Source organism: Gymnoscopelus braueri, assembly GCF_963280865.1.
Source record: "Gymnoscopelus braueri genome assembly, chromosome: 10".
Classification (NCBI taxonomy): domain Eukaryota; kingdom Metazoa; phylum Chordata; class Actinopteri; order Myctophiformes; family Myctophidae; genus Gymnoscopelus; species Gymnoscopelus braueri.
In genome coordinates, this window is record NC_137611.1 from 1,028,994 (window position 1) to 1,044,777 (window position 15,784).

Consider the following 15,784-nt stretch of genomic DNA (forward strand, 5'->3'; position numbering starts at 1 on the left):
TCTTCTCCTCTAGTCTTAGTTCTACTGGATCTCTTCTCCTCTAGTCTTAGTTCTACTGGATCTCTTCTCCTCTAGTCTTAGTTCTACTGGATCTCTTCTCCTCTAGTCTTAGTTCTACTGGATCTCTTCTCCACTAGTCTTAGTTCTACTGGATCTCTTCTCCACTAGTCTTAGTTCTACTGGATCTCTTCTCCACTAGTCTTAGTTCTACTGGATCTCTTCTCCACTAGTCTTAGTTCTACTGGATCTCTTCTCCTCTAGTCTTAGTTCTACTGGATCTCTTCTCCACTAGTCTTAGTTCTACTGGATCTCTTCTCCACTAGTCTTAGTTCTACTGGATCTCTTCTCCACTAGTCTTAGTTCTACTGGATCTCTTCTCCACTAGTCTTAGTTCTACTGGATCTCTTCTCCTCTAGTCTTAGTTCTACTGGATCTCTTCTCCTCTAGTCTTAGTTCTACTGGATCTCTTCTCCACTAGTCTTAGTTCTACTGGATCTCTTCTCCTCTAGTCTTAGTTCTACTGGATCTCTTCTCCTCTAGTCTTAGTTCTACTGGATCTCTTCTCCACTAGTATTAGTTCTACTGGATCTCTTCTCCACTAGTCTTAGTTCTACTGGATCTCTTCTCCACTAGTCTTAGTTCTACTGGATCTCTTCTCCTCTAGTCTTAGTTCTACTGGATCTCTTCTCCACTAGTCTTAGTTCTACTGGATCTCTTCTCCATTAGTCTTAGTTCTACTGGATCTCTTCTCCACTAGTCTTAGTTCTACTGGATCTCTTCTCCATTAGTCTTAGTTCTACTGGATCTCTTCTCCACTAGTCTTAGTTCTACTGGATCTCTTCTCCACTAGTCTTAGTTCTACTGGATCTCTACTCCACTAGTCCCTAACATTTTAGTCTAGTTTTTATTTGTTGACGAAATTGTCAATATATTAGTCATAGTTTTAGTCATCATAGTATCGTTTTTATTCAGTTGTGATTTAGTTTTTGTAAACTAAATGACTTATTCTCTATATATTATTTTCAATTACACACCCCATGAAGACTTGAATTCATGGAGATTTTTTTGTAACAGCTGAAATCAATAATATATCAGTAATCTGATATTAACCTGCGGGCCGCATTAAGTGAAGGTGGGGGCCGCATGTGGCCCCTGGGCCGCCCGTTGCCCATGTACCCCTGTTTCTCCAGCAGGGGGACGGTTCATGTAGTGTAATAATGACATGCTGTACCCCTGTGTGTCCAGCAGGGGGACGGGTCATGTAGTGTAATAATGACATGATGATGATGATTCAAGTTTCTTTATTAAGATAAACCCCTTGAGATGAGCCATCGATATATCACAATAGTCAAACAATGGAAGTATTAATTGTGTAGCCAGTTTCTTACGGACATTGAGTGAAAAACAGTCTCTGGATCTATATAAGACACTTATTCCAAAGTTAACCTTTTTTAGAACATGATTAATGTGAGATGTAAATGTGAGTTCTGAGTCCAGCCATACACCAAGATATTTTATGTTGTCAGCTTTATGCAGAGGCATGCCGTCATGACTGGTTATTATAAAAGAAGCAGGAATGGATTTGAGTTTAGACATGCTGTACCCCTGTGTCTCCAGCAGGGGGACGGGTCATGTAGTGTAATAATGACATGCTGTACCCCTGTGTCTCCAGCAGGGGGACGGGTCATGTAGTGTAATAATGACGTGCTGTACCCCTGTGTCTCCAGCAGGGGGACGGGTCATGTAGTGTAATAATGACATGCTGTACCCCTGTGTCTCCAGCAGGGGGACGGGTCATGTAGTGTAATAATGATGTGCTGTACCCCTGTGTCTCCAGCAGGGGGACGGGTCATGTAGTGTTATAATGACATGCTGTACCCCTGTGTCTCCAGCAGGGGGACGGGTCATGTAGTGTAATAATGACATGCTGTACCCCTGTGTCTCCAGCAGGGGGACGGGTCATGTAGTGTAATAACGATGTGCTGTACCCCTGTGTCTCCAGCAGGGGGACGGGTCATGTAGTGTAATAATGACATGCTGTACCCCTGTGTCTCCAGCAGGGGGACGGGTCATGTAGTGTAATAATGATGTGCTGTACCCCTGTGTGTCCAGCAGGGGGACGGGTCATGTAGTGTAATAATGATGTGCTGTACCCCTGTGTCTCCAGCAGGGGGACGGGTCATGTAGTGTAATAATGACGTGCTGTACCCCTGTGTGTCCAGCAGGGGGACGGGTCATGTAGTGTAATAATGACGTGCTGTACCCCTGTGTCTCCAGCAGGGGGACCGGTCATGTAGTGTTATAATGACATGCTGTACCCCTGTGTCTCCAGCAGGGGGACGGGTCATGTAGTGTAATAATGACGTGCTGTACCCCTGTGTCTCCAGCAGGGGGACGGGTCATGTAGTGTAATAATGACATGCTGTACCCCTGTGTCTCCAGCAGGGGGACGGGTCATGTAGTGTAATAATGACATGCTGTACCCCTGTGTCTCCAGCAGGGGGACGGGTCATGTAGTGTTATAATGACATGCTGTACCCCTGTGTCTCCAGCAGGGGGACGGGTCATGTAGTGTAATAATGACGTGCTGTACCCCTGTGTCTCCAGCAGGGGGACGGGTCATGTAGTGTAATAATGACGTGCTGTACCCCTGTGTCTCCAGCAGGGGGACGGGTCATGTAGTGTAATAATGACATGCTGTACCCCTGTGTCTCCAGCAGGGGGACGGGTCATGTAGTGTAATAATGACATGCTGTACCCCTGTGTCTCCAGCAGGGGGACGGGTCATGTAGTGTAATAATGACATGCTGTACCCCTGTGTCTCCAGCAGGGGGACGGGTCCAGGTCGGTGTTGCTTCAAGCAGGAGAGTCGGCCTACAGGTTCACTCTGGGAGCCATCGCTGGAGGTAAGATGATGGTTCTGTGTGCAGATCATCTTATTATTAATGTTATTAATTAGTTTCAGTCTTTTGAATTAAATATCATTTAGTTTTAGTCATATTTTAGTAATCTGAAATGTTTTAGTTTTTGTCTAGTTTTAGTCGACTAAATCTACAGTTGATTTAGTCGACACAAATGTATTTTGGCGGGCCGTGGTTTTACACAACGCGTCGCAGTTGTGAGCTTGTAGATCGTCTATTTTCAGAGCACAACCAAACATAAAATGACTTGTCTTTTAGTTCTACTGGATCTCTTCTCCACTAGATCCCTCACTAACATTTAAGTCTATTCATATCATCAATATATTTAGTCTTCGTTTTAGTCATCAAAGCTTAGTTTTCATTCAGTTTTTATTTAGTTTTCATCACTGAAAAAGGTATGGTAAAAAAAAATAGGTAAAGCAGACGTGTCTGCTGCATAAATAGTACAAAATAAATAGCCGATCTATAAGCTCATGCGCGACACGTTGTGATCTTGTAGATCTCCTATTTTTCCGGCTTTAGACTTGCGGTTAAAAATTGCAAAAAATTATCAAAAATGGCATTCATAATTAAATATCACCGTCCTAAAAGTGTGTGTGTGTGTGTGTGTGTGTGTGTGTGTGTGTGTGTGTGTGTGTGTGTGTGTGTGTGTGTGTGTGTGTGTGTGTGTGTGTGTGTGTGTGTGTGTGTGTGTGTGTGTGTGTGCAGCCACGGGGGCCACAGCGGTGTACCCCATAGACCTGGTGAAGACCCGCATGCAGAACCAGAGATCCACCGGGTCGTTCGTAGGAGAGCTGATGTACAAGAACAGCTTCGACTGCGCCAAGAAGGTCCTTCGCTACGAGGGAGCCTTTGGCTTCTACAGAGGTAGGGACCAGGAGACACCTGCTGGCCGCACGGCGTCACTGCACCTTGTGATGGCTATGGTCAACATTAGATCAGTGGTTCTCAACCAGTGGTCCGGGGACCACCAGTGGTCCTTGAGGGGGTTCCAGGTGGTCCCCAGCTACATGATGGAGAGTTGGTAACCAAATGGACCCTTTAACTCTTGAGATCTTTAACTCTTGAGAGTGTAACATTAAACCATTGGTTTCATTTTACGCTCTCAAAAGTTAAATTATTGTTAAACATCTGCATCACTTAATTAAAGTATTTCTCTTTTGATCAACATTTGCCTGTTATCTCTCCTATGGAACCAACATCAATACAGCATGGATGGAATTGTGGACAAAATCTTATCCAACGATAACAAAATATTAAGTTTTAGGTCAGAGAGTCTAAATCTCATCAAACGGTGGTTCATCCGCGGCTCAAATGCAGAATAAATAAAGGACCTTTATGTGAAAAGGGTTGAAAAGCACTGATATGAACATGTTCAAAATGTTTCAAAGTTGAACATATCTAGAAGTGTTCACAACGCACCGCGATCAACACGATGTGCTGTTTTATTTGGTGCTTTGTGCAGACACGTTGTGAGCTGGCTTGTAGATCGGCTATTTTCACTTCTTTTCTTTCTGTAAAGAAATGAATGAATGATGATTACTGCTGTGTCACACATATCCCATGATGCTTTGCAGGTCTGGTTCCTCAGCTTATAGGCGTGGCTCCAGAGAAAGCCATCAAACTGACCGTGAGTCTCACACACACACACACACACACACACACACACACACACACCCCCCCACACACACACACACACACACACACACACACACACACACACACACACACACACACACACACACAACCCCACACACACACACACACACACACACACACACACACACACACACACACACACACACACACACCCACACCCACACCCACACCCACCCACACACACACACACACACACACACACACAGACCCTCTCCTATACAACTCTTACAGAGTTGTAGTTCATAAATCTATTTCCAGTAGACAAAAGGAAAAGGCACAGAAAACGTGTCACATTGAGGCGTATATGAGATGAATCGAACACTGACCTGTACTGTAAAGTAACTAAGTACTCATAGTACTCATTGTGTAAAGTAACTAAGTACTCAAGTAGGCCTACTGTACAATTTTGAGGATCTTTTACTTTACTGGAGTATTTCCAATTTTCAGTACGTTTACTTCTACTCCACTACATCTCAGAGGCAAATATTGTACTTTTACTCCATTACAATTATTTAAAAACTTTAGTTACTAGTTACTGTGTAGATTTGGATTATTATTACAAAACATACATTAACCACTTCAGCCTATTTAAACTTTGGCTATTTGAAAATAGCAGATCTACAAGCTCACAACGCGTCGCGAGCTTGTAGATCTGCTATTTTCAAAAGACTTTTACACATTTTAGACGGGATACTTTGGTACTTTTACTCAAGTAAATCGTGTGTGTGTGTGTGTGTGTGTGTGTGTGTGTGTGTGTGTGTGTGTGTGTGTGTGTGTGTGTGTGTGTGTGTGTGTGTGTGTGTGTGTGTGTGTGTGTGTGTGTGTGTGTGTGTGTGTGTGTGTGTGTGTGTGTGTGTGTGTGTGTGTGTGTGTGTGTGTGTGTGTATGCGCGCTACAGGTAAACGACTTTGTCAGAGACAAATTCACCACAAAAGACGGCATCCCTCTGTTTGCTGAGGTGATGTCAGGAGCCTGTGTGAGTATAAGTACTTCTTTTAGAGTCCATTTGGTTAGTATTTAGTCTGAGTACTTCTTCTTAATATTAACAGCACATGTTATATGTCAGCCATAGACTCAATGTGTTTCAACATGCGATAACATATAGAACATAATAATTATTATAATATAATATAATATAATATTATATTATATTATATTATATTATATTATATTATATTATAATATAATATAATATAATATAATATAATATAATATAATATAATAATATAATATAGGCCCCACACCCTGGGGATTTATTTGTCACAGTATATTTGCACATAGGTGACATTTGTCCGTCCTATAACTACTAGGAGCAGTGAGCAGCCATTGTGTGGCTCTGGGAGCAATTAGAGTGTTGCTCAGGGACACACATGGACACATTGCTGGCCTGGAATCGTACCTGTGACAGCCAGAGGCCCTGGTTGTCACAGGTACGATTCCAGGCCAGCAATGTGTCCATGTGTGTCCCTGAGCAAGACTGTAATTGCGTCTGGCTCCCCAGGCGGGCTCACTAACCATATATGGCCCATCTATGGCTCACTAACCATCTATGGCCCATCTATGGCTCACTAACCATCTATGGCCCATCTATGGCTCACTAACCATCTATGGCCCATCTATGGCTCACTAACCATCTATGGCTCATCTATGGCTCACTGACCATCTATGGCCGCCCCCACATATAAGAGGATAATATGTTGCAATGAAACAAAAGGAAAAGATTAATTAGTAAATAACTAATAGGTAAGTGTGTGTGTGTGTGTGTGTGTGTGTGTGTGTGTGTGTGTGTGTGTGTGTGTGTGTGTGTGTGTGTGTGTGTGTGTGTGTGTGTGTGTGTGTGTGTGTGTGTGTGTGTGTGTGTGTGTGTGTGTGTGTGTGTGTGTGTGTGTGTGTGTCCACCAGGCCGGTGGATCTCAGGTGATCTTCACCAACCCTCTGGAGATCGTGAAGATCCGTCTCCAGGTGGCCGGAGAGATCACCACCGGACCCAGAGTCAGTGCCCTCAACGTGGTCCGAGACCTGGGCTTCTTCGGCCTCTACAAGGTACTGGAGGGACGGACGTTGTTTATTTATGAACAACGACCGGCGTGGAAAACAAGGACGTGTAGTGGATAAAAACATTTTTGGTTATTGCATCGTCTATTTCTCACTTCAAATGCTTTCAAAAACATTCTTGAGAGCAACGTTTAGTTGTAAATGACATTGTGTGTTTGTTTACATGGCTGTCATGTTGGATACAGCATAAAACCAAGCAGCGCAGGTATGAGCAGGTGTTCTGACTCTTTGATTAGACAGGTTGATATGAGCAGGTGCTCTGAGTCTCTGATTAGACAGGTTGATATGAGCAGGTGTTCTGAGTCTCTGATTAGACAGGTTGATATGAGCAGGTGCTCTGAGTCTCTGATTAGACAGGTTGATATGAGCAGGTGTTCTGAGTCTCTGATTAGACAGGTTGATATGAGCAGGTGTTCTGAGTCTCTGATTAGACAGGTTGATATGAGCAGGTGTTCTGAGTCTTTGATTAGACAGGTTGATATGAACAGGTGCTCTGAGTCTTTGATTAGACAGGTTGATATGAGCAGGTGTTCTGAGTCTCTGATTACAGGTTGATATGAGCAGGTGCTCTGAGTCTTTGATTAGACAGGTTGATATGAGCAGGTGTTCTGAGTCTCTGATTAGACAGGTTGATATGAGCAGGTGCTCTGAGTCTTTGATTAGACAGGTTGATATGAACAGGTGTTCTGAGTCTTTGATTAGACAGGTTGATATGAGCAGGTGCTCTGAGTCTTTGATTAGACAGGTTGATATGAACAGGTGTTCTGAGTCTTTGATTAGACAGGTTGATATGAACAGGTGTTCTGAGTCTTTGATTAGACAGGTTGATATGAGCAGGTGTTCTGAGTCTCTGATTAGACAGGTTGATATGAGCAGGTGTTCTGAGTCTCTGATTAGACAGGTTGATATGAGCAGGTGTTCTGAGTCTTTGATTAGACAGGTTGATATGAGCAGGTGCTCTGAGTCTTTGATTAGACAGGTTGATATGAGCAGGTGTTCTGAGTCTCTGATTAGACAGGTTGATATGAGCAGGTGCTCTGAGTCTTTGATTAGACAGGTTGATATGAGCAGGTGTTCTGAGTCTCTGATTAGACAGGTTGATATGAGCAGGTGCTCTGAGTCTTTGATTAGACAGGTTGATATGAACAGGTGTTCTGAGTCTCTGATTAGACAGGTTTATATGAGCAGGTGTTCTGAGTCTCTGATTAGACAGGTTGATATGAACAGGTGTTCTGAGTCTCTGATTAGACAGGTTGATATGAACAGGTGTTCTGAGTCTCTGATTAGACAGGTTGATATGAACAGGTGTTCTGAGTCTCTGATTAGACAGGTTGATATGAACAGGTGTTCTGAGTCTCTGATTAGACAGGTTGATATGAGCAGGTGTTCTGAGTCTTTGATTAGACAGGTTGATATGAGCAGGTGCTCTGAGTCTTTGATTAGACAGGTTGATATGAACAGGTGTTCTGAGTCTTTGATTAGACAGGTTGATATGAACAGGTGTTCTGAGTCTTTGATTAGACAGGTTGATATGAGCAGGTGTTCTGAGTCTCTGATTAGACAGGTTGATATGAGCAGGTGTTCTGAGTCTCTGATTAGACAGGTTGATATGAGCAGGTGTTCTGAGTCTTTGATTAGACAGGTTGATATGAGCAGGTGCTCTGAGTCTTTGATTAGACAGGTTGATATGAGCAGGTGTTCTGAGTCTCTGATTAGACAGGTTGATATGAGCAGGTGCTCTGAGTCTTTGATTAGACAGGTTGATATGAGCAGGTGTTCTGAGTCTCTGATTAGACAGGTTGATATGAGCAGGTGCTCTGAGTCTTTGATTAGACAGGTTGATATGAACAGGTGTTCCGAGTCTCTGATTAGACAGGTTTATATGAGCAGGTGTTCTGAGTCTCTGATTAGACAGGTTGATATGAACAGGTGTTCTGAGTCTCTGATTAGACAGGTTGATATGAACAGGTGTTCTGAGTCTCTGATTAGACAGGTTGATATGAGCAGGTGTTCTGAGTCTCTGATTAGACAGGTTGATATGAACAGGTGTTCTGAGTCTTTGATTAGACAGGTTGATATGAGCAGGTGTTCTGAGTCTTTGATTAGACAGGTTGATATGAACAGGTGTTCTGAGTCTCTGATTAGACAGGTTGATATGAGCAGGTGTTCTGAGTCTCTGATTAGACAGGTTGATATGAACAGGTGTTCTGAGTCTCTGATTAGACAGGTTGATATGAGCAGGTGTTCTGAGTCTCTGATTAGACAGGTTGATATGAACAGGTGTTCTGAGTCTCTGATTAGACAGGTTGATATGAACAGGTGTTCTGAGTCTCTGATTAGACAGGTTGATATGAACAGGTGTTCTGAGTCTCTGATTAGACAGGTTGATATGAGCAGGTGTTCTGAGTCTTTGATTAGACAGGTTGATATGAACAGGTGTTCTGAGTCTCTGATTAGACAGGTTGATATGAACAGGTGTTCTGAGTCTCTGATTAGACAGGTTGATATGAACAGGTGTTCTGAGTCTCTGATTAGACAGGTTGATATGAGCAGGTGTTCTGAGTCTCTGATTAGACAGGTTGATATGAACAGGTGTTCTGAGTCTCTGATTAGACAGGTTGATATGAGCAGGTGTTCTGAGTCTCTGATTAGACAGGTTGATATGAGCAGGTGTTCTGAGTCTTTGATTAGACAGGTTGATATGAACAGGTGTTCTGAGTCTTTTGAGGTGAGTCTGTTATAGAGCTCATCGTCATTATTCAGAAATATCACACCGCTGAATTCAGTGATCTTGCAACAGACACCCTCCTCCAGGCGACCCGACCAAGCCTGTGTCCAAGTGGCATGCTACTGCCCCCTACTGTCTCTCGGGGGCTTAGGGTGGAAGGTGAGATGTTAGCAGCAGGTGTTAGCGACACTAGGAGACTCTGGTCACTGTGGGTTGGGCCTCTGGGTCTGGCTCCTCCTCCTCGGGGCCTGGCTCCTCCTTCATCTGACCAGAAGTGACTTCTGTGCGTTGTGTCGTCGTTGCCGCTGAACAGCAAACATCTCATTCTACCTTTAAACCCCCCTATTCTGTGTGTGTGTGTGTGTGTGTGTGTGTGTGTGTGTGTGTGTGTGTGTGTGTGTGTGTGTGTGTGTGTGTGTGTGTGTGTGTGTGTGTGTGTGTGTGTGTGTGTGTGTGTGTGTGTGTGTGTCTCTGCAGGGTGCCAAAGCGTGTTTCCTCAGAGACATCCCGTTCTCAGCCATCTACTTCCCAGTGTACGCTCACACCAAGGCCCAGATGGCTGATGAGCAAGGCAGGCTGGGACCTCTGCAGCTGCTGACCGCTGGAGCCATCGCAGGTACACTGACCCACTGACCCACTGTCCTACTGACCCACCGTCCTACTGACCTACTGACCCACCGTCCTACTGACCCACTGTCCTACTGACCCTAACCCTGACCTACTGACCCACCGTCCATACACACACTGACCCTGACCATTATGACGTCATCAAGGCATCGCCAAAATACATTATAGTCACTAAATCAACTGTAGTTTTAGTCGACTAAAACTACAACATGTCAGATGACTAAAATATAACTAAAACTAAATCAAAAATAATGGAAGCCTTTATATATGTTATTAATATAAGTACTTATATATAGTGTTACTGCTGATCAGAAATGGAACCACTGACTGTATATTTGTGACAACTGTCTGTCTGTCTGTCTCTCTGTCTCTCTGTCTGTCTGTACTAACTGTCTGTCTGTCTGTACTAACTGTCTGTCTGTCTCTCTGTCTCTCTGTCTGTCTCTCTGTCTGTCTGTCTGTCTGTCTGTCTGTCTGTCTGCCTGCCTGTCTGTCTGTCTGTGTTTTTCCCGCCAGGTGTTCCCGCCGCCTCGCTGGTGACGCCCGCTGATGTCATCAAGACGCGCCTGCAGGTGGCAGCCAGGGCGGGGCAGACCTCGTACAGCGGAGTCATCGACTGTTTCAGGAAGATCATGGCAGAGGAGGGCTTCAAGGCTCTGTGGAAGGGGGCCGCAGGTCTGTGTGTGTGTGTGTGTGTGTGTGTGTGTGTGTGTGTGTGTGTGTGTGTGTGTGTGTGTGTGTGTGTGTGTGTGTGTGTGTGTGTGTTAGAGCCCTGCACGGGCCCAATATGTGGTATTTCAGCCCGTGGCCCGTAGGTGTCGCAATTTTACAGCCCGAGACCTGTTTATTTATTATTATTCATTCATTATTTTGGAGCGTGAACTGGTGCACACTGACCTGGTGCATCACACTGCGCATGGCAGCCAGCTCAGCAGCCGGCTGCACTCTGACGCTCTGATAAACAAACCCACAAGAAGTCAGACACAGCGTCATGATCCTCACCCAGCCAGCAACAACAACAACAAAGATTATGTCCTACCTTTCTGTGAGGTAAACTGTGATGAATAATATTGCATAAATAGTTCCAATCCAGGGCGTAACACACAAACACAGACTCCTCATTCTGAGTCACCAGCGTTGTGAAGAAAAAGTGTAGTCTTCTAATGTGTGTGTGTGTGTGCGCGACACGTGTGTGTGTTGTTGTCACGTGACTACTACTAGCAGCGTGCCTGCCTGCAGGCTGCTAGTGCTGCTGACCAACCATGAACTATACCTGGGTTTAGTGCTGCTGACCAACCATGAACTATACCTGGGTTTAGTGCTGCTGACCAACCATGAACTATACCTGGGTTTAGTGCTGCTGCACAACCATGAACTATACCTGGGTTTAGTGCTGCTGACCAACCATGAACTATACCTGGGTTTAGTGCTGCTGACCAACCATGAACTATACCTGGGTTTAGTGCTGCTGACCAACCATGAACTATACCTGGGTTTAGTGCTGCTGACCAACCATGAACTATACCTGGGTTTAGTGCTGCTGCACAACCATGAACTATACCTGGGTTTAGTGCTGCTGACCAACCATGAACTATACCTGGGTTTAGTGCTGCTGACCAACCATGAACTATACCTGGGTTTAGTGCTGCTGACCAACCATGAACTATACCTGGGTTTAGTGCTGCTGCACAACCATGAACTATACCTGGGTTTAGTGCTGCTGCACAACCATGACCTATACCTGGGTTTAGTGCTGCTGCACAACCATGAACTATACCTGGGTTTAGTGCTGCTGCACAACCATGAACTATACCTGGGTTTAGTGCTGCTGACCAACCATGAACTATACCTGGGTTTAGTGCTGCTGACCAACCATGAACTATACCTGGGTTTAGTGCTGCTGCACAACCATGAACTATACCTGGGTTTAGTGCTGCTGCACAACCATGACCTATACCTGGGTTTAGTGCTGCTGACCAACCATGAACTATACCTGGGTTTAGTGCTGCTGACCAACCATGAACTATACCTGGGTTTAGTGCTGCTGACCAACCATGAACTATACCTGGGTTTAGTGCTGCTGCACAACCATGAACTATACCTGGGTTTAGTGCTGCTGCACAACCATGACCTATACCTGGGTTTAGTGCTGCTGCACAACCATGAACTATACCTGGGTTTCGCCAGAGGCGGATTATGTTACCAGAGTGAAAGAATCTGCGCAAAATGTTCGGTGAGCCCGAGCCCGGCCCGATGTTCAAATACAGAAACGGCCCTAGCCCTGGGCCCTGTGTGTGTGTGTGTGTGTGTGTGTGTGCGTGTGCGTGCGTGCGAGCAAGTGTGTTTGTGTTGCATATAAACTAACGTTCTCTCTCTCTCTCTGTCTCTCTCTGTCTCTCTCTCTCTCTCTCTCTCTCTGTCTCTCTCTCTCTCTCTCTCTCTCTCTCTCTCTCTCTCTCTCTCTCTCTCTCTCTCTCTCTCTCTCTCCAGCTCGTGTGTTCCGCTCGTCCCCTCAGTTCGGTGTGACCTTGGTGACCTATGAGCTTCTACAGAGATGGTTCTATGTGGACTTTGGAGGAAGGTGAGTCTGACAGAACTAATCCATCTACATGTGTTTAATCTCATAACATACAGTAGGAGTTACATAGTAACTCCTCTCCTCTCCTCTCCTCTCCTCTCCCCTCCCCTCCCCTCCCCTCCCCTCCCCTCCCCTCCCCTCCCCTCCCCTCCCCTCTCCTCTCCTCTCCTCTCCTCTCCTCTCCCCTCCCCCTCCCCTCCCCTCCCCTCCCCTCCCCTCCCCTCCCCTCTCTCTCCTCTCCTCTCCTCTCCTCTCCTCTCCTCTCAGTCGTCCTTCAGGTTCAGAGCCGACGCCCAGGTCTCGTATCTCGGAGCCCCTCCCCCCCATCAACGCCGACCACGTGGGGGGCTACCGGCTGGCGGCCGCCACCTTCGCCGGCGTAGAGAACAAGTTCGGCCTCCACCTGCCCAAGTTCAAGTCCTCCGGAGTGGTGTCCATCCTCCCGCAGGAGCCCGCGCCCGGCCCCGCCCCCGGCCCCGTGCCCACCCCGGCCGCAGAGACCACCCCGGACCCCTAGAGATCACCCACCCCCCCTCTCTCTCTCTCTCTCTCTCTCTCTCTCTCTCTCTCTCTCTCCTCTATAAAGGAGGACATTTAGGATTTAGCAAACCAAACATAAACACACACATGAGTTGTACACTTCACTCACACACACACACACACACACACACACACACACACCCTTCAGCGCACAAACACTCCATGTACACACTCCACAACCAAGGGGCCATTAACATAGAAGCACACACACACACACACACACACACACACACACACACACACACACACACACACACACACACACACACACACACACACACACACACACACACACACAGGGTAAGGGGTCCCAGGTCAGTTCATGGAGGTCACAGGTCACAGGTCACAGGCGGCCATGTTGGCAAAGACGTTCTAGACCTCTCAGTACGTAGGTCCTTCACACGCGTTACCATGGATACACGTTAACCCTTCAAGACCCGGGAGCACATCTGTGTCATTTTTACATTATAGCAGATCTACAAGATCTACAAGCTCATGAGCTTGTAGATCTGCTATCTTTTTGAAAAATCGTGAAAATGTGTGCAAATCTTTGAATATATATATTTTAAAATATATATATTTTAAAATATATATATTCTAAAGCAAACATTAGTAAAATATGTAGTTCTAAGGATGAAGGCTCTGTTCATTCTGCTCAAACAGAGTCAGGGTCAACACTCTGCTACACCAGTGGGTCTCAAAGTGTGGTCCAGGGACCCCTCGTGGGCCCTTGAGGGTCTGTAACTCTGAGAGTGTACACATGGAACCAAATGGACCAAATGTAAGGGTCCATTTGGTTCCATGTGTACACTCTCAGAGTTACAGACATGTAAGGGTCCATTTGGTTCCATTTGTACACTCTCAGAGTTACAGACATGTAAGGGTCCATTTGGTTCCATTTGTACACTCTCAGAGTTACAGACATGTAAGGGTCCATTTGGTTCCATGTGTACACTCTCAGAGTTACAGACCTGTAAGGGTCCATTTGGTTCCATTTGTACACTCTCAGAGTTACAGACCCGTAAGGGTCCATTTGGTTCCATGTGTACACTCTCAGAGTTACAGACCTGTAAGGGTCCATTTGGTTCCATGTGTACACTCTGAGTTACAGACCTGTAAGGGTCCATTTGGTTCTATTTGTACACTCTGAGTTACAGACCTGTAAGGGTCCATTTGGTTCACACTCTCAGAGTTACAGGGGTCTTTGAAACTAAAATAAAGGTAGAGAACCACTGTGCTTCACTAAATGAACGGGGTCTTGATCAGTATCATTGGTAACACTGAAGGAAGTAAGGAAGAGGCCCAGTTTGTGTCCAACATGGCCGCCCACTGCGTAGAGAGCCTGTTCAACAGCAGAGACTAAAGAGGTGCTAAAAACATGTCCTGTATTTCCAGCTCCATCATCATATATATATTATTATATATTATTATATATTATATATATATATATTTCCAGCTCCATCATCATATATATATTATTATATATTATTATATATTATATATATATATATTTCCATCATCATGTGTTTCTCCTCTGCAGCGTTTGTATAAAAATATTAAATATATATATATATGAAAAAAAGAAAAGAAAAACAGAGCCATGGACACTCCCTCTCTTCTCCTTGGTTGGCTGATTGATTGATCACTTCCTCTTCCTTGTTTCCGATTGGCTGATTGCACACGGCACACGACGTAGGGCTTCGCTTTTCTCCGATTGGACGGTGAGCGCCGGGAGGCTGATTTATACGACCACGCCCCTCCTCCCCGAGTATAACGTTTAGGCGTGAGGGAGGAGGAGGGGCTATTAGACCAGACAGTTAACGGTGGGCGGGGCTTTAAGGTCCTTCCGCATCTGGGGCGGGGTGGGAGGGGGGCGTGACCAATAAACCATATGAAAAGGTGTTTGTAGTCGACGCCTCCATCGTGTCGTACAGGCTGGCTTTGCTTCGCGGCGACAAATCGATCTCTTTCCCGATAACTAGCGATTTAATTTGAGTTGTTTCTGTGGTGGAACGTTATGGAACATTGTGAACAAACGTTTCTGTTTGTCTTTTAGGCTTTTGGTCAAAACTAAAGGAGCAACAGGGCAGATATACCACAAACGCCGACAGAACTTTATAATGAAAAATAAAACAGTGGAAAATAACCGACAAGCTCGCGGCTCGTTTTGAGCTTGTAGATCTGTTATTTCCACAGTTTGTTATTTCCACAGTTTTTGAAAATGTTTGAAAATATCTGAACATTTTTCAACACGATTGTGACGATTACGATTAGGCAGAAAAACTATTGCGATTATTTCAAATGATTGCGTTTGCGATGATGTAATAATGGTGACACAGGCCCAGTGATGATGTAATAATGGTGACACAGGCCCAGCGATGATGTAATAATGGTGACACAGGCCCAGCGATGATGTAATAATGGTGACACAGGCCCAGCGATGATGTAATAATGGTGACACAGGCCCAGCGATGATGTAATAATGGTGACACAGGCCCAGCGATGATGTAATAATGGTGACACAGGCCCAGTGATGATGTAATAATGGTGACACAGGCCCAGTGATGATGTAATAATGGTGACACAGGCCCAGTGATGATGTAATAATGGTGACACAGGCCCAGTGATGATGTAATAATGGTGACACAGGCCCAGCGATGATGTAATAATGGTGAC

General features: G+C 45.3%; 1 protein-coding gene across 1 annotated transcript in view; it reads left to right on the top strand.

The window, feature by feature from the left end:
* LOC308094389 (electrogenic aspartate/glutamate antiporter SLC25A12, mitochondrial-like) overlaps nucleotides 1–14,935 on the top strand; it is a 44,127-nt gene extending 29,192 nt beyond the window's left edge. Inside the window, exons 10-18 of the mRNA XM_080441015.1 lie at nucleotides 2,828–2,906; nucleotides 3,630–3,788; nucleotides 4,499–4,551; nucleotides 5,479–5,556; nucleotides 6,483–6,623; nucleotides 9,841–9,979; nucleotides 10,507–10,665; nucleotides 12,481–12,571; nucleotides 12,836–14,935. Coding sequence (XP_080297141.1) covers nucleotides 2,828–2,906; nucleotides 3,630–3,788; nucleotides 4,499–4,551; nucleotides 5,479–5,556; nucleotides 6,483–6,623; nucleotides 9,841–9,979; nucleotides 10,507–10,665; nucleotides 12,481–12,571; nucleotides 12,836–13,085 — 1,149 coding nt within the window. The 3' untranslated portion in view covers nucleotides 13,086–14,935. The remainder of the gene's footprint in view (nucleotides 1–2,827; nucleotides 2,907–3,629; nucleotides 3,789–4,498; nucleotides 4,552–5,478; nucleotides 5,557–6,482; nucleotides 6,624–9,840; nucleotides 9,980–10,506; nucleotides 10,666–12,480; nucleotides 12,572–12,835) is intronic.
* Nucleotides 14,936–15,784: the final 849 nt, after the last annotated feature.